The 22,037-nt window shown below is 41.2% G+C and overlaps 1 protein-coding gene across 1 annotated transcript; it reads right to left on the bottom strand.

Moving 5' to 3' along the window:
* Positions 1-724: 724 nt before the first annotated feature.
* ODF3L2 (outer dense fiber of sperm tails 3 like 2) lies at positions 725-21,929 on the bottom strand. The gene is made up of 4 exons (XM_053456124.1): positions 21,878-21,929; positions 21,060-21,170; positions 18,787-18,900; positions 725-1,338 (listed from the first exon to the last, which is right to left on the bottom strand). The coding sequence occupies exons 1-4, from the start codon at positions 21,927-21,929 to the stop codon at positions 854-856; spliced, it is 762 nt and encodes a 253-aa protein (XP_053312099.1). The 3' UTR covers positions 725-853.
* Between the last annotated feature and the right edge of the window lie 108 nt (positions 21,930-22,037).

Here is a 22,037-nt window from a genome sequence, read left to right as displayed (position 1 = left end):
CTACTCGTTCCTTCATACCAAACTCATTAAACCATGTCTTTATGGACCTTGTTTTGTGTACAGGGGAATATTCATGCTGGAACAGGAACTGGTACCCCAAACTGGTGCCAAAAAGTTAGAAGCATGCAATTGTCTAAAATGTCTTTGTATGCTGTAAGATCATCCTTCAGTCGAGCTAAGGGGCCTAGTCCAAACCCTGAAAAACAGCCCCAAACCATCATCCCTCCTCCACCAAACTTAAAAGTAGGCACCATGCATTTATGACACTCCAGCTGACATTAGGCATTGCACATATTAATCTTCGGCTTGTGTGCAGCAGCTCGGTCATGGAAACCCATTTCATTGAACCCCAGACGCACAGTGCTTGTGCTGGTGTTGCTTCCAGGGGCAGTTTGGAATTCTGTGTGATGATACAGAGGACAAGCAATCTTTACGCCCTACATGAATCAGCACTTGGTAACCCTGTTCTGTGCATGGTCTAACAATTCATGGCTCTGAGATGCTTCAACTTAACAACAATACCACTTGCAGTGGATCAGGGTAGATCTAGCAGAGCAGGAAGTTGCAAACTGACTTGTGGCAAAGGTGGCATCCAGTGCCACGTTATAAGTCATTCAGCACAACTCATTCTATGTCTATGGAGATGGCTCAACCACCTAAACTCAATAATTAGGAGTGGTGCCCACATACTTTCGGTCATGTAGTGCAGCTGTATGTGGAGAAGATGGACGAGAGAATTCATAAATCTAAACGTCTAATGTGAGAAAGAGAGCAATGTATGCTAGGAAACTTGGTGAGTAACACATTTGTTTAAGAGGAATAAGTTGCTGAGTGGAGTAGCTGTTCTGTTCTCTTAGTTAGACACATCTATGATGAGCGGAGTAGTGTATTCAGAGTGTCGGATTCCTAACGAGAATGCAGGTGCACGGCTCTTGTGGCTTTTTACCTTCTCAGGGCTATAAGCCGCAGGCCCTGGAGTGACGGGGACTGCTTTTGCTCCTGTTTGTCTAGCAAGCATGGAGTAAGCAGGCCCTTTCTTCATATAAGAGCTAAGATCTGTTTGGAGATAGTGGGCTGGGCCTGGTGTTTGAGCCAAATCTTCAGAATATCCGCCATGGCGGTACCTTCCAGACACACTGAACGCAGGAGCAGAAACTTTGTCTTTAACATGTGATCCAAGCACTGGAGGAAGAGAATACGTATTTGGTGCAGGAACCTGGTCAATCGAGCGATAACGAGTTCGAGAGCTAATGGAATAGGATGGTGGTCTGTGGTGGCTGGGGATCAGACTCTTCTCTGGACTATAACTTCCAGGACCAGGAGATGTTGTCTTCTTTTCTACAAGACACACAAACCAAAGACCTTAACACATAGGTGTCTAATACATTTCCTTATTATTATATGTTATAAGACCAAGAGATTATTATCATGACAAGTTTACCAAATTCAAGATCTAAAAAAATACCAGATTCCAGGAGGTATTTCTTTTCCACCATTAGAGATAAATTGTGTTTTAGTTTTGTTTTCCTATGGGATCCTGTTGATCCTTTTAGATTAGTTATTATTGTTTTATATAGCACCATCATATTCGGCAGTGTTGTACAATGGTTCTCCTTTAAACGTTAAATGCTGTTATCTCCAATGCTGTTATTTACTGTGAACTTTTGGATATTGAAGAAAAAAAAAGTAAAAAGGAAAAATAATTAAATATTTATTTTTCTCTATAGTTAGTACCCTGTTCTGTACTTTATCATGTTAACCCGAAAAATTGGATACTGCGGAATCTAAAACATTCTTTAACTTTATCCATGCCGTGTAACCCCCCTTCAACACATGGTGAGAGAAGTAGCAGTAGGCCCACAATGAATGAAGTAAAGGCCAAAGTTTATGTTTTTTGATGATAAAAAAAAAAATGGAAGAATGTATCCAATTGTAATGCCTACCTGTACCATCATGGTGTGAATTTTCACACACTCCCCTGCCTGATCCATTTCATATGTCTGACAAGCTTAATCATAGCATCAAATATATGTAATTATAGATCTATAGAAATTATTAGGGGAGGGGCTAAACAGCCTAATCAGATTGTATGGCAGCACCTCAGTTTGCTGCTGCATTACAAGGTCAATAGGTCAGCAATTTTAGCTAGGTCAGCAATAGACCTAACGCCGCCAACTCATAGCTCTAATAATGCCTTACATTATGTCATTGTTAACAAGTCTGTCATTACCAGTAGGATTACAAGGCAACAAAGACCTTCCTGAGACCTTAAAAAAGTGATAGAAAATGTAATTATGTAAAGAAATATATTACATTAAAATACATACAGCAGAAGACTGGTTAACAAGTCTGTCATTACCAGTAGGATTACAAGGCAACAAAGACCTTCCTGAGACCTTAAAAAAGTGATAGAAAATATAATTATCTAAAGAAATATATTACATTAAAATACATGCAGCAGAAGACTGGGAACCATGTAGGTGTTCCATGTATCGTTACTGACAAAATCATTGCTACAAGAGGGCTTATTGTCCCAAACTTAGTTTGCTTGGCAGCTGTCAGTGAGATATAAAATCATACAAATGCCTCCCAGGATGACATTCTTTCTTTTTTCAAAAAAAAATCAAGTTTATAGAATTAACTTATTGAGAAATCATTAGTTTTTGCCTATATTGGTAATTTTAACGTGACAAGAAATGATGCTAAATGCTATGTAGGTGACAGATTCACCTTAAGCCTTATTTTCTGGATATAATTTTCTCATCATAAGTGTGATTTAAATCCTGCTGTTCAGTAAAACCACTTAAAGTGTGGCTTTTATCACTACCGTGCTTTATAAATACTAAAATCAGCAGGTGAAAAAAATAATTGGAAAAAAAAATCTCAACAACTTGAATATATTATATTGAAGATATCTATTAAGTAAGCCCACAGTAGTCTAAATTGCAACCAGATTGTTCCAGGGTGTGTATTTTTGAGTTTGTGGAAGCCTTGCTTAGTGATTGCTAAGCACTACAGATAAGTACCACTCTTTTCTGAAAAATAGATGTTCCCGTAACTTTAACAGCAGGATCACACTTGTTGTACCCTCCTATCCAAGGCTTTTGACAAAAAGCCATTGCTAGGCAGTGGAAAATTATATAACCTCTCCTAGAGGTAAAATATGTATTTCAGAAGATGATATGAATTCATTGGGATATAAGAAAATCTGCTTTACAATAAATGTACCTCTGTTTGGTTTTCGGTTGGAAGTATTTGGTATTAGTCACATGTTTGTGCACACAATTGGGCTTATTCACTAAAAGGAGCGTTAACACGAAAATTTGTTTCAACTACATGACTTCATTATATATTATGAAGCGCCACCCCCGGTGTGCTTCTGCTGCAAGCTTGGCTGGACCTGTATAGTCATACCTGGGAACTCTCCGAGTTTTGGCTGGAAACTCTGGGTCGAGGGAGCACTGTTGCGGCATGCCCAACTTCCCCACCAATAATTGCATGTGCCCCACTGTCAATGTTATAGATTTTAAGTCCAAAATCGAACAGAAAAATTCAATAACAATATTAATAGATATATATATATATATATATATATATATATATATATACCGTATTTGCTCGATTATAAGACGACCCTGATTATAAGACGACCCCCCAAAATCTGAATATTAACTTAGGAAAAAAAGAAAAAGCCTGAATATAAGACGACCCCAAAGGAAAAAAGTTTTACCAGTAAATGTTAATTCATGTAAACTATTTTTTTTAATAAAAGCTATGATTGAGAAAAAGATTTTTTTTGTTTTTATTTCTTGTATTTTCCAACCTGTCCCCCAGTTACGCACATCTGCCCCCAGACTTGCCACTCCAATATGGCACTGTGGCCCATGATATGCCTTTTAACCCTCTATATGCCACTGTGCCCCATGGTATGCCTTTTGACCCCCTATGTGCCACTCTGCCTCCAGAAATGCCCTATACCCCTATATCCCATTCTGGCATTTAGGGGGTTAAATGCATATTATGGGGCAGAGTGGCATATAGGGAGGTATAAGGCATTTCAGGAGGCAGAGTGGCATTAAGGGAGTTAAAAGGCATTGTATAGAGCACTCTGCCTCCAGAAATGCCTTATACCCCTATATGCCACTCTGCCATTTAGGGGGTTAAAAGGCATATTATGGGGCAGAGTGGCATATAGGGAGGTATAAGGCATTTCAGGAGGCAGAGTGCTCTATTAAATGCCCCCTTAACGCCACTCCAGAAATGCCCTATGCCCCCATTTAACACACACACACCCTATACCCCCATTTAACTAACACACACACACACACACACTCACACACTCTCCCACTCTCTCTCTCTCTCTCCCCGCCTCTCTCACCCCCCTCTCTTACCCCCCTTCCCCCGCTCTCCCCCCTCTCTTACTGGTGCTTCCAGCCGGGGCAGCGGGTTGACGTCGCCTTCTGCTGCAGCCGGAAGGAGATGTGGCTAGCAGCGGGGGTTTGTATGCATCCGTCGCGTATACTTTCCCCGGCTGTCAGAGATCAGAGTTCCCCGCACCGGTGCGGGGAACTCTGATCTCTGACAGTCGGGGAAGGTCTATGCGACGGACGCAGACAACCCCCGCTGCTAGCCACACCTCCTTCCGGCTGCAACACAGCAGGAAGCACCGGTAAGTGTGTGTATGATGGGGGGGGGGGTCGGGTGAGACAGGAGGATCCAGGTCCCCTGCAGCGGTGCGGGGGATCTGGATCTTAGTCTCCTAATCAGACCTCTATTTGAGGTCTGATTAGAAGACGACCCCGATTAGAAGACGGTGGGGGGGTCATTTTCGGTTTCGGTGAATGCTGAATTTTCAGTTTCGGTCCAGAATTTTCATTTGGGTGCATCCCTAAGCCAGACACTGAAGTGGTAGGCCTACACCACATCAATGTTTGGCTTAGTATATAGTGATAGGGGCTATGCTGCATTATTGTCAATGTCTGGCTCAATGTATAATGATAGGTGTTATGCTGTACCACCGTCAATGTGTGCCTCAGTATATAGTGATAACAGTTATGCTGTACCACCGACAATGTCTGCCTCAGTATTTAATAACAGTTATGCTGTACCACCATCAATATCTGCCTCAGTATATAAGGATAACAGTTATGCTGTACCACCGTCAATGTCTGCGCCAGTATATTATGATAGAAACTATGCAGTTTTAAAGTGTGTGTGTGGGGGGGGGTGCCACATACAGTATCCGTCCCAGGTGCCGAATACTCTAGGTACGCCCCTGTTCCCACGTATGTGTATAATGTTTGGTTAAAACAGTGAGGTTTTGTCAGGGTGTCCTCACCCACTAAATTATACGTTACATAGAGACAACTCACTCCTTCTTGCTGGATAAACTTGTCTCTATTGGCCCTTCATAATGCATTGTAAAGTGAGAGAGCTGAAACTACAACTCTTCTTTTAATTTATAATCCCCTATTGACCTAAGCATAGAAGGCTTTACATATGAATCTGTTTGAAGAAAAAAAAAAACTAAGGTTAATATTAAACCACCCAAGTAATATTTAATTAATATTCAATTATTTTGTTAATTACAATATTAATAAATTATTAAATACAAGGAGACTGAGAATGTCAGAATTTCCAGAAGCACTGAGCTGAATATTTGCAAGATATATTATAGTCAAGGATTCAGCTGATTTCTTTGGGTGTAGTTTATTCCTGTCACTCATCACCTGGCAATTATATTGTTGAAAAGGAATATCACACTGAATGTTAATATTGATTTAATTCACTTTACATATATTTATGTGTCAGTCTAAATGACTGCAATTTATATGTGACTAATGGAATTGAGATTGAAATGTTGCGCCTGAATATAATAAAGGTTAATGTTTAATAAGCAGGCAATTAAGTTGTTTCAATTTATTTTTGGTGTCAAAGAGCCCATTCCCTTAGTTTCCAGTCACTTGCTGTTAACTCTCTGCAAAAGCAACCAGGGCTGCAATTTTCTGAAATCACAAAGCTTTAGCACCACCTTTAGGCAACATGGAAGGGGCTTAATGGTAGCCCATGCCTCCTAATTGTCCCGTATGAGTTTGTGTGGGACAGTCCTGATTTTGCCACTCTATCCTGCTGTCCTGCTGTCCTGACGAGTTCTAACTGTGTCCAGCTTTTCTTCTTCTAGGTCTGGGACACTGGAGAATGCATACTGTGCAGCATTGACAGTTTGATTGACACTCTACCTCCCAAGCTCTGTCCCCAGGCCTCCCAATTCAACGGGGGTAAAAGTTAGGAGCTAGAGTAGCCTCATCCAGTCTGTATACACTTTTCTGTTTCTGCTTGTGCCCCACCTACATAGCTTTTCCCATTATTAAACATGCAAAAGCACCAAAAGTCTTTGTCCCTAGGGAAACCTGACCTTATATTATCCTTGAAGGAACACTTTTAGGAGATGTTCACATCCTACAGAATGTTCCATTGGATTTGAAAGGTGGACACCACGTAAATTTAAAGGGCTTTCTCAACCATCAAATCCGTTACATCCAAGTACACATGATATCTGGATTGTCCCTTTAACATTTTGTTTTGTATTCTTTAGTTCCGGTGTTACAAAATAAGAATGCTGTCTCATTGTCTCCTCACCCTAGACCGTCTCTTCTGAAATCAGAAAATATACTTAAGCATCCTTCCTGCACATGTGCATTAGCGCACAATTTTAAAACGATAGCAATTGCTACATTGGCTACCACTACTCCCATTAAGAGAATTTGATGCTCTACAGCACATGTGCATGCTGGAGTATAGGCTGCCACAGTAATGAGGAAAATGAGACAGAAATCTCTCTAACACTGAAAAATGCATATGTTGATTTCCATGCAGTAACATGCATTGGAGTCTATGTAAATGGGCTCCAGTGTGTATTTTACATAAAAATTAAGGAAGGAAGTAATGGCATTTGGGTAGCTTGTCAAATGGAAACTACACTGTGTAAAAAAAATGTTAAAAAAGAACAGAGGCGAATGATTACTTCGGATAAACCGGGTTGCAATATTCTCATTGTGGTCCCCAGGACACTTCAGTATAATAGAATGAGTACAAAAGAAAGGATTTATGTCTTTAAAACTGTGTGTAAATGGATATAAATAGCTAGAAAGTGCAATAAGGAAGAAGCTGTTTTTATTTAAAAACTATTATTAAATCTATGCATTCTATTTTTTGATGATAGCAAATATCATGGTGTAGGGGGTGGTCCCTAAACAAAAAGCACAAAAAAACACAGAAAAGCATGACTTGAGAGTATACAATACAAAGTACAGACATGTTAGGATTAAAATGTGATAGACAGTAATCATAAGGAATGTATTTCAGCCAATACACCCGCCGATCTCCACTACATCATTGTACCATTCCAGAAATCTCCATGCCAGTCTGCAGTCACACCACAGGTGTTGGTCACCTGCAGGGCCGGCCTTATGGGTGTGCGAGCTGTGCGGCCGCACAGGGCGCCATGGCAGCAGGGGTGCCACGCGGCCGTCCCATCACCAAGGTCAGGGCCGCGCCGATGGCACAGGACGGGCTGTTTGGGGACAAATATGCCTTATGCTAGGCTGTATGGGGACAAAGATGGCTCACACTGGACTGTTTGGGGACAAAGATGGAGCAGAGCTGGCTTTAGGGTGTGCAACCTGTGATCTATGCCTGTAATTTAGTTTTTTTTAATCTATATCTTTAATGCTGAGTTTATATGTAATTTTTTTGGTGTCAGAGTGGGGGTGCGTGGAGGGGGTGCAAAGGAAATAATTGCATAGGGTCCATTTTTTTCAATATTTAAAGGAAAAATCTTTTTGTTACAAAGATTGCGCTGTTTTCCCCCCCTATATTTATAAGGTACATTATTGTTACCAGTGTTTCCAGTTATATATTATTGTACTTGTTTGCACTTGCACATAAATAATGTCTAATTAAAACTAATTAAAAACAAAGTTGTTTGTTACAAAAATGTTTCCCTTGTTTTTTGTCGAGGGGGGCCAGAGCAGTAGTCCTGAACACCTAAGGCCAGCCCTGGTCACCTGTGTTGTAGTTGAACTCAACTCCTGGAAATAATGAATTAAGATTATGATAACTCGACCTGAATTATTTTTCCCTGTGTGCATTCCTTTGTATTCTATTTCCTTTAAGGGTGTGTGGTAATCAGCTTTCTTTGTGACTGTTCTGAACAAGAGCACACTTGAGTGGATAGAATAGAATGGAATTACTTTCCTTGAGTGGCAAAGTATTGAGATGAATGGATTTGAAACTTGCTTGAAAAAACTGATGTCATTTCACAATCTTTGAAGTGTACCTGGTATCCATTAATGTGTGCATCAAGGATCAGGGTCAACTGCTGGTAAGTATGACACTTTAAATCAAAATGTGTACTTACCTGATCAATGCTGGCACCGGTTCCAGTTCCTGTCCAAGATGGCTGCCCAAATGTCCACTTACCCCACTGCCTTCAGTTCTATCAGTGAATGCAGTGCATACTGTTCTTTGCACAGCATTCTGTAAAATGTTCCAGATTATTTTGGGTACACACACATGCACTCAGGACGAGTATTTGCAGTTTTTACCTAACAGTACAGAGATAATTGGGGATGATTTTTTTTTTAATATATATACATTTGCTATCTTATTCGGTTTAAAGTGATACATTTTTATTTTTTATTGACAGGTACATTTTAAGAAATTTATTAAAACTGAAAAATATAGCACGGTAGTTGACTAACCTTTGAGGCTGTCCAATGGTAGCAATGAGCTCATAAAATTTTATTGGTAGGAACAACCATTTTGCTGTTCCAGCTAAATTAGCAGAAGGTGCATTCTAGATTTTGATCCTGAAACATTTTTAAGATTTCTCTAATTTGTATGTCAACATTGTGTCACTGAGATACATGCAACAAATTAAGCTTACTGCATGTACAGTACCAAAGGATGGTGTACAAGCAATGCTGGCTACTTTGAACAACTTCATAGCCTAAGTTATATCCAGGTGAGCTAGCATTGGCTTCAATCAATAAGGCCTATCATTAAGGAGTACAAACCAGCAAAAATGCATCCTCTTTGGTATTGTGGTTCTTGTGGTATACCACCTATCCCCCTGACATTGCCCCTCCAGGATCAGCTCAAACACCTCTGCTTAAATTGATAACTGGGCATCACTTCAGTAAAAGTTGTGTGTAAAGGCAGTGTCTTTGTATATGTGTGTGACATTGTATCTGTATATTTGTAGATAAGTACAGTGTGTATTGGCAGTGTATGTGTATATGTGTGTGTATATGGGCAGTGTGTGTATATGTAGGCAGAGCATATGTGTGTGTGTGTGTGTGAATGGGCAGGCATTTATAAGGACAGTGTATGTGTGTATGGGAAGGTGTTTGTAAGGGCAGTATATTTGGGTAGTGCATATATGTGTGAATGGCAGGTGTGGGTGCAGTATGTGTATATAGACAGAACATATGTGTGTATGGGCAGGCATTTGTATGGACTGTCTATGTGAGTGTATGGGCCAACGTTTGTAAGTATATTTGTATGTGTGGGTGTACGTGTACATGTGTGTGTATGGGCATCCACTGTGCATCAGTGTATATTTGCCCATCAAACTCAAAGCAGCTAGCCCTCCCCTCCCAATACTTTTGTTTATGTTGATTAATCTTCGCCTCACATTGTTTTTCGGAGGGGGGGTAAAAGCCCCAAGGCAATCGGCCTACAATGCTGTTAAGACAGCCCTGACCAGAAGCCTAAGAATTTGAGGGTTCCGTGCAGTATCTTAGCTGTTTCTAGCACTGCTCTCTGCTGGACAGAGTGTTCTGGTGTTGTTCCTGTGATCTGTTGGAGCCACTCTCCTAGTTTAGGAGTAACATGCTTCTATGACACTTTGGCCACATTCTCTCCAGTACCAGGCCCTGGTACTTCTCTAGTTTATCTTAACACTGTCTTCTGGTCCTTATCTACCACCACTATATCTCTCAGAGCCTGCACCCTGGGTCCTGCCTGGTGCCTTAGATACCTGCCTTTATGGATCTGGTGCTTAGTGCCTGCTATTGTGCTGCCATTATTAGTGCCTCAGTGTTGTTTTTGAGTCCAGCCCTGTGCAGCCACCGGTAGGATTTCCCAATGTCAGCCACCTCAGGTATTTGTTTTTTGTTTTTTTTTGCACTCTAATCACTCACTGATAAGCACAGTCATCAAAACAATAAAATAACTAACTTTCTTAAAATAAATACTTGTACCTATTTTTTTTAAAGAAAACAAAATATGAAAATGGCTAACTCTGTTAGGCTTCATTAACATGTGTGATTAAGCCTGGTGATATAGATCAGAATAAATAACAAAAGGTACCAATTTGATTTGTTGATAATATTCCATCTGAAAATGAGACATCTGAGGTTCAACTTCAACTAAAGATCCCCAAACATATGTATATTGTAGTGAGAATTTGGGACATTCTGGAATAAGCTCCCTATATTGAATGATTTAAGTTTTGTGGGGGGTTTATTTCATTTTTACCCATATAGGAGGACCTGTCATGTGTTTGTGAAACATTTTTAGTGCTACACAATGTATATACAGAACACTGACTATGGTGCATTGGAAACTATATGCCTGGATAATGCTGTATGGAGATACTTGTCAAGCTGCTATGAATTATACAATGCCTGTTTCCAGAAAAATGCATTAATGTGACATCTGTTTAAGGTGAACCTGTCACCTGTTGACATCCAATAGAATAACAGATGCTAGTTGATCACAGAATATTTGTGACAGGCTTTCAAGGGTCATTTAGAAAGTACACAGGTGCAACTGCTATGTGGTAATATTTTCTTGGATTTTGTATCACGTTAGAATATTTAATGTGGTTTATCTGTTCCCTGAGGCATCACTTCCCTTTCAGGGGGCACAGTGTTTCTAGCACAAATGACATGTATGTTTGTATGGAATACATTTTGGAATGTATATGTTGCATTTTTAGTTTAGTTTCCAATGCTCCATTACTTTTTTACATTACCCTTTTTTACGTATTTGATGGGAATCCACATAATACCCAGACCCTTTTGTAAAACCTTCTCACTAAAAATTTCAAACCACATCAGCCAATCACATGGCCTGTAGACGTGGTCAAGACAACATGTTGAAGTTCAAACCGAGCATCAGAATGGGGAAGAAAGAGGGTTTAAGCGACTTTGAACGTGGCGTGGTTGTTGGTGCCAGACGGGCTGGTCTGAGTATTTCAGAAACTGCTGATCTACTGGGATTTCCATGCACAACCATCTCTAGGGTTTACAGAGAATGGTCCGAAAAATATCCAGTGAGTGGCAGTTGCGTGGACGAAAATGCCTTGTTGATGTCAGAGGAGAATGGGCAGACTGGTTCAAGATGACAGAAAGGCAACAGTAACTCAAATAACCACTTGTTACAACCAAGGTATGCAGAATATCATCTGTGAACGCTCAACAGGTCAAACCTTGAAGCAGATGGGCTACAGCTGCAGAAAACCACCCCAGGTGCCACTCCTGTCAACTAAGAACAAGAAACTGAAGCTACAATTGCACAGCCTCACCAAAAGTGGACAATGGAACATTGCCTGGTCTGATGAGTCTCAATTCCAGCTGTGACATGATGGCAGGGTCAGACTTTGGTGTAAACAACATGAAAGCATGGATCCATCCTGCCTTGTATCAATGGTTGAGGGTGGTGGTGTAATGGTGTGGGGGACATTTTCTTTAGGGCTGCAACTAACCATTATTTTCATAATCGATTAGTTGGCCGATTATTTTTTCAATGAATCGGATAAAAAAATGTAAAATTTTCATTTACTTAAAATAATTTAATGAACAAACTGGATGTTAAAAACAAACAGCAGAATAAAAAAACTTTGAGAAAAATGCATTTCTTGTTTTTATTTCCCAACCTGCCCCCCCAGTTATGTACATCTGAGCCCAGGCTTGCCACTCTGCCTCCCAAATATGCCAATCTGCCCTCCCCAGATACGCCTTATGCCCCCTGATATATCACTGTGCCCTCTGATATGCCTTATACCCCCAGATATGCCACTCCCTCCCGATATGCCACTCTGCCCCCCAGATATGCTACTCTGCCCTCCTCAGAAATGCTTTTTACCCCCTAATATGCCACTGTGCCCTCTGATATGCCTTATACCCCCAGATATGCCACTCTGCCCCCAGATATGCCTTATACCCTCCTGATATGCCACTGTGCCTTCTGTTATGCCTTATACCCCAGATACTCCACTCCGCCCCAGATATGCCTAATAACCCGCTATATGCCACTGTACCTCTGATATCCCTTATACCCCCTGATATGCCACTCTGCCCACCTGATATGCCTAATATCCCCCTATATGTCACTGTGCCCCTGATATCCTTTATACTCCCTGATATGCCACTCTGCCCACCTGATATGCCTTATAACCCCCTATATGCCACTGTGCACGTGATATGCCTTATACCCCCAATACGCCACTCTGCCCCCCCCCAACTTACCCCCTGTGCTCCAGACTCTCTGGTGTCTAGCCGGTGAACGTCTGCATGATGCGCATAGACAAACCTTTGCTGCTGGCCGGCACTTTCGCTGGAGCTTCTATGACTGACCATCATAGAAGCCCCAGTGGAGGTGTTGGGTAGTAGTGGAGGTTGTCTGCGCGCATCGCCCAGACACCCACCGGCTACAAGAGAGGAGGATGCAGGTCCCCTGGAGCGCTGCGGTGGATCCTCTCTGGTAGTCAGCGAAAGTTGCACGATGCGCACAGACAACCTCCGCTGCTTCTGGCTGCTTCTGTGGTGGAGCACCAGAAGGTCATGTCATGCCAGTGCTCCATCATAGAAGCCTCAGAAGTGGAAGGCAATAGTGGAGGATGTCTGCGTGCATCGCACAGATGTTCACTGGCTGCCAAAGAGGAGGATCCCCAACACTGCTGGGGATCTGGATTTTAGTGTTATAGTGCGACCTCTATTTGAGGTTGGATTATAAAACAAGGGGTATTTTTCACAGCATCTGCTCTGAAAAAACCCTCCTCTTATATTCGATAAAATCGATTCAACTAATGGATAATGAAATTTGTTGGCAACAATTTTCATTATCGATTACTATTAATTTTACCAATTAGTTGTTGCAGCCCTAATTTTCTTGGCACACTTTGGTCCCCTTAGTACCAATTGAGCATCGTTTAAATGCCTACCTGAGTATTGTTGCTGACCATGTCTATCCCTTTTTCACCACAGTGTACCCCAATACGCCATGTCACAAGGCTCACAATTGGTTTCTTGAACATGCCAATGAGTTCACTGTACTCCAATGGCCTCCACAGTCACCAGATCTCAATCCAATACAGCACCTTTGGGATGTGGTGGAATGGGAGATTCGCATCATGGATGTGCAGCTGCATGATGCCATCATGTCTGTATGGACCAAAATCTCTGAGAAACGTTTCCAGCACCTTGTAGAAAGAATGCCATTTAGAATAGAGGCAGTTCTGAAGGCAAAAGGGGGTCCAATCCGGTACGAAACAGCTGTCCATGAGTGGTGATCTGGCTATTGACCTCTTCCCGAGTTTTGTCTAAAGGCTGTCTTGTACAGAAGGCAATTACTTTCAAGGGATCCATGTATAAAGTGGATATAGAGGCAAAGGTGATAATTGTTAACCTTATTTGCATGCGCCTACCCAGAATCCCTTGTGGTTGTGGAAGCACCATGAGATTTCTGAGGGAAAAACAAGCCTTCTGGCTTGTCTGGTGTCTGTAGATGAGTGTTTAATAATACTTCTACTACCCCTTAAATTTAAGTGGAAGGGTTTCCATCACCTTTTACCCACCATAACTTATGCAAATAGAGTAGGAGATAGAATGGATCCTTGTGGTACTCCAAACGTTAGTGGTGTGGGAGCTGAGGAACACCCTTAGTGACCTGTTTGTGAGGAAAGATTTAAACCATGTTAGAACTGTGCCTCCCAGCCCGCATAGGTCTTGCAGCCGCTCAATAAGAATTTTATGATCAATGGTGTCAAATGCTGCTGACAGATCTAGAAGAATTAGGATTGAATGATCACCCTTGTCTCTTGCCATCAAGAGGTCATTCAGAACTCGAACCAGGGCAGTCTCAGTGCTATGACTTTTTCTGAAGCCTGATTGGAAACAAAGATATTATTACTTGACATATGGGCCTCTAGTTGCATTAACACATTTTTCAATGATTTTTCCCAGAAAAGGGAGGTTGGAGACGGGCCTATAGTTCGTGAAGCTTTCTGGGTCTAAGGAAGGCTTTTTTAGAAGAGGTTTCACAATTGCTTCTTTCAGTAGGTCTGGAAAAACTCCGGAGTCCAGAGAACACTAGACTATTTTTGTAAAAACTGGGCCTACTGTTTCTGAGCATGCAGGGAGGAGATATGTAGGTATCTAAGTCACAGGTGGTTGCCCGCAGGTTTTGTGAGATTGAGATGATTTCTTCCTTGCCCAGAATGTTAAAACTTGTTCACAGGTTGGGGGAATTTAAACCCTGTTTTTGTACCTCTGCAATGCCTTTGGCTGTCCTTTTGCAATAGAGGTCCGGATGGAAGCTATCTTATCTGAAAAGTAGGCTGCAAAATCTTCACATTTGGACTGTGTGAGATTTGTGGAGGTATGCAGGCAAGATGGCTTGCAGAGCCTTTCTACGGTGCAAAAGAGCTGGGCCGGTCTGTTGTGTTACAGCACAAACGGGGGCGCATGTGCATATGGGAAGAAAAGAAAAAAATATATATAATAGTATAATAACGTCAAAAAAATTTGAAAATGAAATGTGAATGCACTCACAAACAGTGACGGTACAAGAGGTTCTTCAGAATAAAAGGATCTTTATTTCTTCATTAAAATCTATAGGTAGATAAAAAAAAAGACCAAATAGTGCAATATTATCTGTGGAAAGTATAGACAAACGAAATGCACTTACAGGATAGCAGATGTCAATACAGCATTCAGCTTTAAAAAAATCTGTAGACTAGAGGCAGAGAAAACACAGTCCTGATTAACTCCTGTCCAGCAAAATAATATTGTCTGCGTGTTCAATATCTTCTCTCAACGCGTTTCGCCCTGGATGGGCTTCCTTAGGAGAAATTTGAAAAGTTTGAAAAGTAGTCCGGTCTGTTGTGTGCAAGGGTGATTTCACGAGCCAGGAATGTAGATTTTTTTCTTAGTTATTCTGAGTTGGTAGTCGGTAATGTGCTCGGAACGCTTATCATCCTGGTTGTGTGTTTTACGCCACCTTCTTTCGAGCTTACGGCCTTTTTTCTTCAGCATTCTGATGGTGTTGTCAAACCATGGAGCATGGCGGATGGTTTTTATAGGTTCAATGCGAAGTGGAGCAAGGCTGTTCAAGGTATCGCTCACCCTCTTATTGTACTGTTGACTAATACGTTGGGGTCTTTGCAGGTGCCCAGTAATTCTGTTAGGTTGAGGTTTGATAAAAAGATTGGTGAAGTCAAACCCTTTAATGAGCAACATTTGGCTAGCCTTGTAGGGGGAAGTTTGGTTCGCTCTGAGGAGATGGAGAAGTTTAGGCAGTGATGATCTGACCATACTACTGGGTTTACTTTTACAGCAGGGATTTCAAGTTCAAGTTGGAACACCAGGCCAAGTATGTGGCCTCTTTTATGAGTGGCAGACGTGACAGTTTGTGTGAAGCCAAGACTACTCATCATGTTTAGGAGATCCTGCCCAAGTTGGGAAGCTGTGTCATTAATCCAGGCATTGAAGTCCCCCAGGATTAGCCATTTTGGGTGTTCCAGGATTAGCCACAAGATCTGCAAGTTCCTCTATGAATCCCTTCCCATCGCCAGGTGGCCTGTATATCAGTAGAATCCTGAACCCTTTCACAGTGGAGATGCTGGCAGCTATGCATTCAAATTGCTTTGTTGTAATAACGTAGAGTGGCCTAGGTTAAATCCTAGGCCACTCTACGTTATTACAACAAAGGATTTGATGCAGATTGCCAATCCTCCACCCTTGCGGTCTAGTCTAGCACAGTGATGCACTGAATTGTTTGGGACTGCTGCTTCCAAGATGGGGCCTGTATTTTCGTCCAGCCAAGTTTCAGTAATGAAAGCAAGATCTACTGATTCAATAAGATTGACAATGGTAACAGACTTGTTTTTTTATTGATCTGGCATTGCATTGGATGACTCTGATGGGACTGGCTGCAGAGTTCAGATTTTCTTGCAGATTTATAGCAACATGCTTTGAGATGGGAATTAGGCAGTGGCTATCTATTGGTCTAGCATTGGTAACAGCACCTGCTGTTTCCTACTCTGGACCACTGCGTAGGGACCATTGGGTAGGTCCTTGGGTGATGGGTCATTTGTGGGGGAATATTTAAGTCTCCAAAATTTAGCACCTCCCGGACGGCCCCTGATAGTTTTCAGAAGGATGCCAAGTGATTTAAGCCAGGTATGTAGGTTACAATGGATCTTTGCAGGTTGTGGAGGGCAGAAAGTTTGGTGAGTAGGATATCATGGCAATGACGGGGTTAATGTTCTATTGATCATTTCTATTGGGTTGTTAGTTGCATACATTGGAATCTAGGATAGGTGTTAAATCAAAGCTGCAGGCGTTGTGAAAGGGCTTTGAAGATTTGAATGCAAATGCAGATAGCAGACAAATGGTGGCTGTAGAATTGAAACTAAAAGTTTTTATAATGTAATAATAGCCCATGGATTTCACACTATTTATTCTACACAGTGCTTTTCCCTCAGAGCAAAGAAATTCTTAGCATCTGGACACAGTGCAATGTTTTCTGACATTTAATAAGGGGTGAAATTTCAGTGAATATGGGAAAAATTCAATAGGACGGAATAAATAAGGAGCAATGAACTGTGCATTTTGAGGTCAAAGCAGACAAGGTATAATCCATGACAGGTCATACATATCATAATAATGACTCCCAAACCCCTTATAGTTCAGATCTATTGATGATCTGTTGGGGCTACAGTACCAAGCAAAAAGTAGCACATAGGTTCCATATGACAAAGATATCGACATACAACATTGAGAACCTTGCTTCCAAGTTTATTCTACACCGTATTTTGGAATGTTCAGTGTGTATGAAGTATGTAAGTGCAGTTTGTGTGGGTTGCAAACGGTGTAATTTTCTTAGCCTAGCAGCACCCTTAATAGTGTGCATCCATCTTGGCAAAAAAATGTTACCACCGTAATTGACTAGATGTATTCCATTATTTTGAGTTGAATTCCATCAGAAGTTGCACTTTTTAATGCCATCATGACTTTATGTGTTGATCAGGTAAAGTTTTCAGTGACAGGCACTTGAAATGTTTCTGCAATCTGTTTGTATCCTTTCTTTTTTTTAAAAAAAAAAAAAATGGGAGCCTTATATCTTGAAAAGATGTGTGCATCTATTTAATAAATGCACAAAAAAGCGACATTTATTGTAAGCCCATGTGGCTTCTTCCTGACATACAATAGCTATTGAAAATACTATGTCTGTTTGTTAGTTTGTTAGGTAGTGTCACTAAGAAGGCCACTTTCTTGCAAACTAGAAAATAAATGTATAAGGGGAAATAGCGAGACACTTATGATACATAATAAAAGAATAACTATTAATAAGCTTTTTACAACAGTAATTCTATGGAAACAATATCATAGCCAGGTGCCAGTATTTTGTCTATGGAAATGTTGCTTGTGTTTTCCCATCACAAAAAGGATAACTGCAGTAGAACAATCTCAGTGATTTCTACCAGGGTAGGACTGGAACCTTCAGCCAACTGGCCCAATAGCTCCACCTATCTGTAAGAGCTTACCCACCCTATTGCATTCTAGATACATTCACACACTCACTTTTCCCAATCCATTCTAAGTACGCAAACCCACACACACCCCCAATGCAATCTAGTTACATGTCTGTCTTATACACTCACCTTGTCTGCTTGCATGCGGTGCAAGCTGCCTTGCAACTACAGTTGGGTAATGTTACATTATGTGACCCCACCTACCTGGAGCAGGATTTCCTCCTGTGTGCTGAATTCAGGGACAATGTCAGTTGGACACAAGGTGAAAGGGCAGATATACTACATTGGTCAGCATGAACTCTGCCACAAGGTCATTCATCAGTCTCATCCCAAGACTTGGTTATGTTAACAGTCCTGGCATTGTATGGCAGAGATTTTGCCAGCTGATACTCCATGCTGACTTCATGTAACTCAAGGTTTACGATCGAATTAACCTGCTGTTTTCAGTTGCCTGTGAGCGCATTATTGCCATTATCAGACATTGCTTATTGTCTCCTAGCAGGCAATAAAACCTACTCTGAATGTTTATATAATTGTATACCCACCTATGACATATTTTGTCTGGCTCAATGAAATTCCAGCTAACAGAAACATTTTAATTTGCAGTTATATAGTAATTAGCATGCAGAAGTATCTTAATTATCTGCCACCCACTTTTCACCCAGCAGTGTGGGTGTCTGTGTAAGGATTATCTAGTATCCATGACACCTTTCAAACTGAAGTTGATGGGTAGATGAGGGGAGGATTTGGTATTATGGTTCCCTCTTGTGGGTAAGGAAAGTACTTCCATATCAATGCATAAGACTGTGCCACAGATTCACCTAACTGATAACTGTGCTGGTTTTAGACTTATATCACCTGTTCCAGATATACAAAGATGAGCAAAAATATTAAGCACTTCATAAAAATGGCTTTATAAAAAGGTGTGAAACAAATAATATAGAATACGGAATAATATTTACCTGTAGACCTTCCACGTGAAAGCATGGAATAAGCGGGCCCAGCACTGCGGCCAAAACGGGTCAGATTGGGGTCCACATAATATCGAGGTCCAGGGCTGGACTTGCTCAGCTGAGCTGTAGGTTATGAGAGAAAGAATAGTGAAAAGAATGAAGTGAAAAAGTCCCAACGTAGTTGTCCCTGCACCACCTCTGTGACATCAAAGGTGAGTCAAAAAGTGTACAATGTGGGAACCTAGAAGGATAATTAAATTAACATTTAAGATATAAGAATTAAGATTTATTTTTATGCCAGAATGAGAAGGACAGGAGGAAAAAGGGGGGTTAATAAGAGAAAACCTTCTAGATTGAAAGCTGGTTTGAGCACAGCCCTTGCTACCTTTTGTTTTGGTAAGCCCTAATTGTTGCACTACTTGTTATGTCCTGTTTACCCATTGTACAGCACTGTGGCATATGATGATGTTACAATCAACAAATATCAACAAAGAATAAGATTAATATTATGTAGGCCAGAAGTCAATAAAAGCTTTGTTACAGGATGTCACTGCCATGTCTTGCTTCAACTTCAGTGAAGATTCGGAGGCAGCCAATAATTGACCAAGTGCAACCAAGCAATGGTCACATTCAATCAACAGGGAGACCTGTGAGTTTAGTAGTGAGCACACATAGTGCTACTTTGGTGCTACTCGAGGGTTATCCTGTTTCAGATGATATTGCTCTATGGTGAATAGACTTCAAATAAAAGGGTGAGTGAAGAAATCTGCCATATTAAAGTTTTTTTAGATTGTTCAGTTTAGCCCTAATCTGGGACCACAACACATTTTCAACCACCGCAAAGTAGGGGACAATTTTTCTTAAGATTGTATGTTGTCATGGCAGCAAACAGCCATTGGCTGTCTGCTTCATTTAACAATTTCTACCAATTGTATTTTGGATATGAGTTTTCTCTCCCCACCCATAATGAAGCCTCTCCTTTGTGTTTGTTCTGTCTTTTTTTCATTTTTATCGTATATATACACATAATCAAGCAAGATTCCCACCCAGAGAGCAAACTCTGTGTCCTGACTCAAACTGCAGTTTTTGGCCAATGGCTGGATATCTCCCGCCACATGCTGTATACACCGATCAGCCACAACATTTTGTCCACTAACAGTTGAAGTGAACAACAGTGATAATCATGTTATCATGGCACCTGTCAGTGGATGGGATTTATTAGGTAGCAGGAAAACATTTCACTCTTAAAGTTGATGTGTAAGAAGCAGGGAAAATGGGCAAATATAAGGATCTGAGCAACTTTGACAAGGGCCAAATTGTGAAGGCTAGATGACTGGGTCAGAGCATCTCCAAAGCTCCAAGCTCTTGCAAGGGTGTTCCCGGTCTGCAGTGGTCAGTACCTATCAAAAGTGGTCCAAGGAAGGAAAAGCGGTGAACCAGCGACAGGGTCATGGGCGGCCAAGGCTCATTGATGCACATGGGGGGCAAAGGCTGGCATGTGTGGTCAAAACCTACAGATGAACTTATGTAGCTCAAATTGCTGAAAAAGTTAATAATGGTTCTAATAGAAAGGTGTCAGAACACACAGTGCATCTCAGTTTGTTGCATATGGGGCTGTGTAGCTGCAGACGAGTCAGGGTGCCCATGCTGACCCCTGTCCACTGTCCAAAGCGCCTACAATGGGCCTACACTGGACCACGGAGCAATGGAAGAAGGTGGCCTGGTCTGATGAATCACCACATGGATTGCTGGGTGCGTGTGCGTCGCTTACCTATAGAACACATGGCACCAGGATGCATCCATGGAGGTCCCACCTTGCAACTTACAGGACTTGGTGCCAGCTACCACATCACACCTTCAGAGGTTTAGTGCAGTCTATGCCTTGATGGGTCAGGGCTGTTTTAGCAGCAAAAGGGCACCTGCACAATATTAGGCAGGTGGTCATGATGTTATGGCTGATCGGTATAAGCATTAAAACGTAACAAAAACACATATATCCAGCTGTTGGTTGCACTTATGTCCTTGAGCAACCAGTGGCCTTGAAGTGCCAGAACCGGATCATCACCAGTCCAGCCCTACATGTGTTACATATCTGACACTAAATGGAATGGATATGTAATTAATCGCCCCCACAGAGGGATTACTATGTATTGGTAGTTACATTGGTAGTTATAACACGTTATTAAGATTTTGGGTCGCAAACAAAGCTTACATTGAAATTGAACATTGAATTATATGACAGGTAGGTTGCAGTCTAAATATAGCTTTAGAGTAGTTCTCACCAGAGTAAGCTGGTCGTCCATAAAAAGAATATGCTGGGCTGGAGTGTTTTGTGTAATCATGACCAACAAAACCCACAGTGGGAGGGAGGTTGTACCCACCTGGACCAGGACCTAGATTGAAAGAAAAGGTAGAGTGTTATAGAGCAAAAGAAAGGGAATTGATGAATGGAAAGGTAAGAGGTCAATAGAGATAGCAATTATTTGTGACAAGAAGACAGTATCTAATACACTTGCATGAGCAACAAAAAACAAGGTAACAGTAAAAGTGTGAGCAGATGCACAGTAGGTGTGTTGAAGGATTGCCGACATAGTAGAGGTCACAGAAAATATTTTGGAAGACAAAAAAGTATAGACAACTTGACCTTGTACCTCAGGGTTGGCCAGATTCTCTCGGTTGCACATAAAAGTTAATTACTTTATATTTTGCATTAATGAGATATTGCTCGGTCCACCCAGATCATCAGAGTATTTTATTTATTTTTTACCACAGGTTATCTTTTGTTTGAATGACCAGGTTAAAAGGTCATCCTGTAGAACCTGCAACCACCATGCTTAAGGGGCATCCCTAGATAAATTAAAATAGAGAAAGTTAGGGACATCAATTGACTATAATGGACATCTTAATGTATTGTTCCTGATAAAATATTTTCTAAATAAATGTTAGAAATGCTTTGCTGCATTATGTCTTACAGACTTTTACTGCTAAGAAACCTGTTGGTGGTCATAGAAAAAGCAAGCACTCTTAGGTGACACATATGGACACCCTACCACAGTACAGTAACAAGTTCTGGTCTAAGTGCTTAGTGCTAACAACTCACCTCTCTCCTTTGCTGCAATAGCAGGTGTTTTTCTCTCTGTGTGGTCCTCCATCCTGGAACAAAAAATACCTAGGTATTCCTACTCCCTGGTGTTTACAACAAGTTGTAAATACTAAAGACCTTATTTTGTTTAAAAAAAAAAAAAAATAATAAAAAAAAA

Source organism: Spea bombifrons, chromosome 1 (genome assembly GCF_027358695.1).
Source record: "Spea bombifrons isolate aSpeBom1 chromosome 1, aSpeBom1.2.pri, whole genome shotgun sequence".
Classification (NCBI taxonomy): domain Eukaryota; kingdom Metazoa; phylum Chordata; class Amphibia; order Anura; family Pelobatidae; genus Spea; species Spea bombifrons.
Note: the sequence above shows the minus strand (reverse complement) of the source record. Positions and strands in the feature narration are given on the sequence as shown.

What these genes read in the sequence shown, in the direction of transcription:
- ODF3L2 (XM_053456124.1), bottom strand. Translation starts at nt 21,929, where the DNA reads ATGGAGGACCACACAGAGAGAAAAACACCTGCTATTGCAGCAAAGGAG. An exon ending in TGGACGACCAGCTTACTCTG is followed by an intron (nt 18,901 to 21,059) that starts GTGAGAACTACT and finishes CATAACCTACAG; the next exon opens with CTCAGCTGAGCAAGTCCAGC. An exon ending in TTCACGTGGAAGGTCTACAG is followed by an intron (nt 1,339 to 18,786) that starts GTAAATATTATT and finishes TGTGTCTTGTAG; the next exon opens with AAAAGAAGACAACATCTCCT.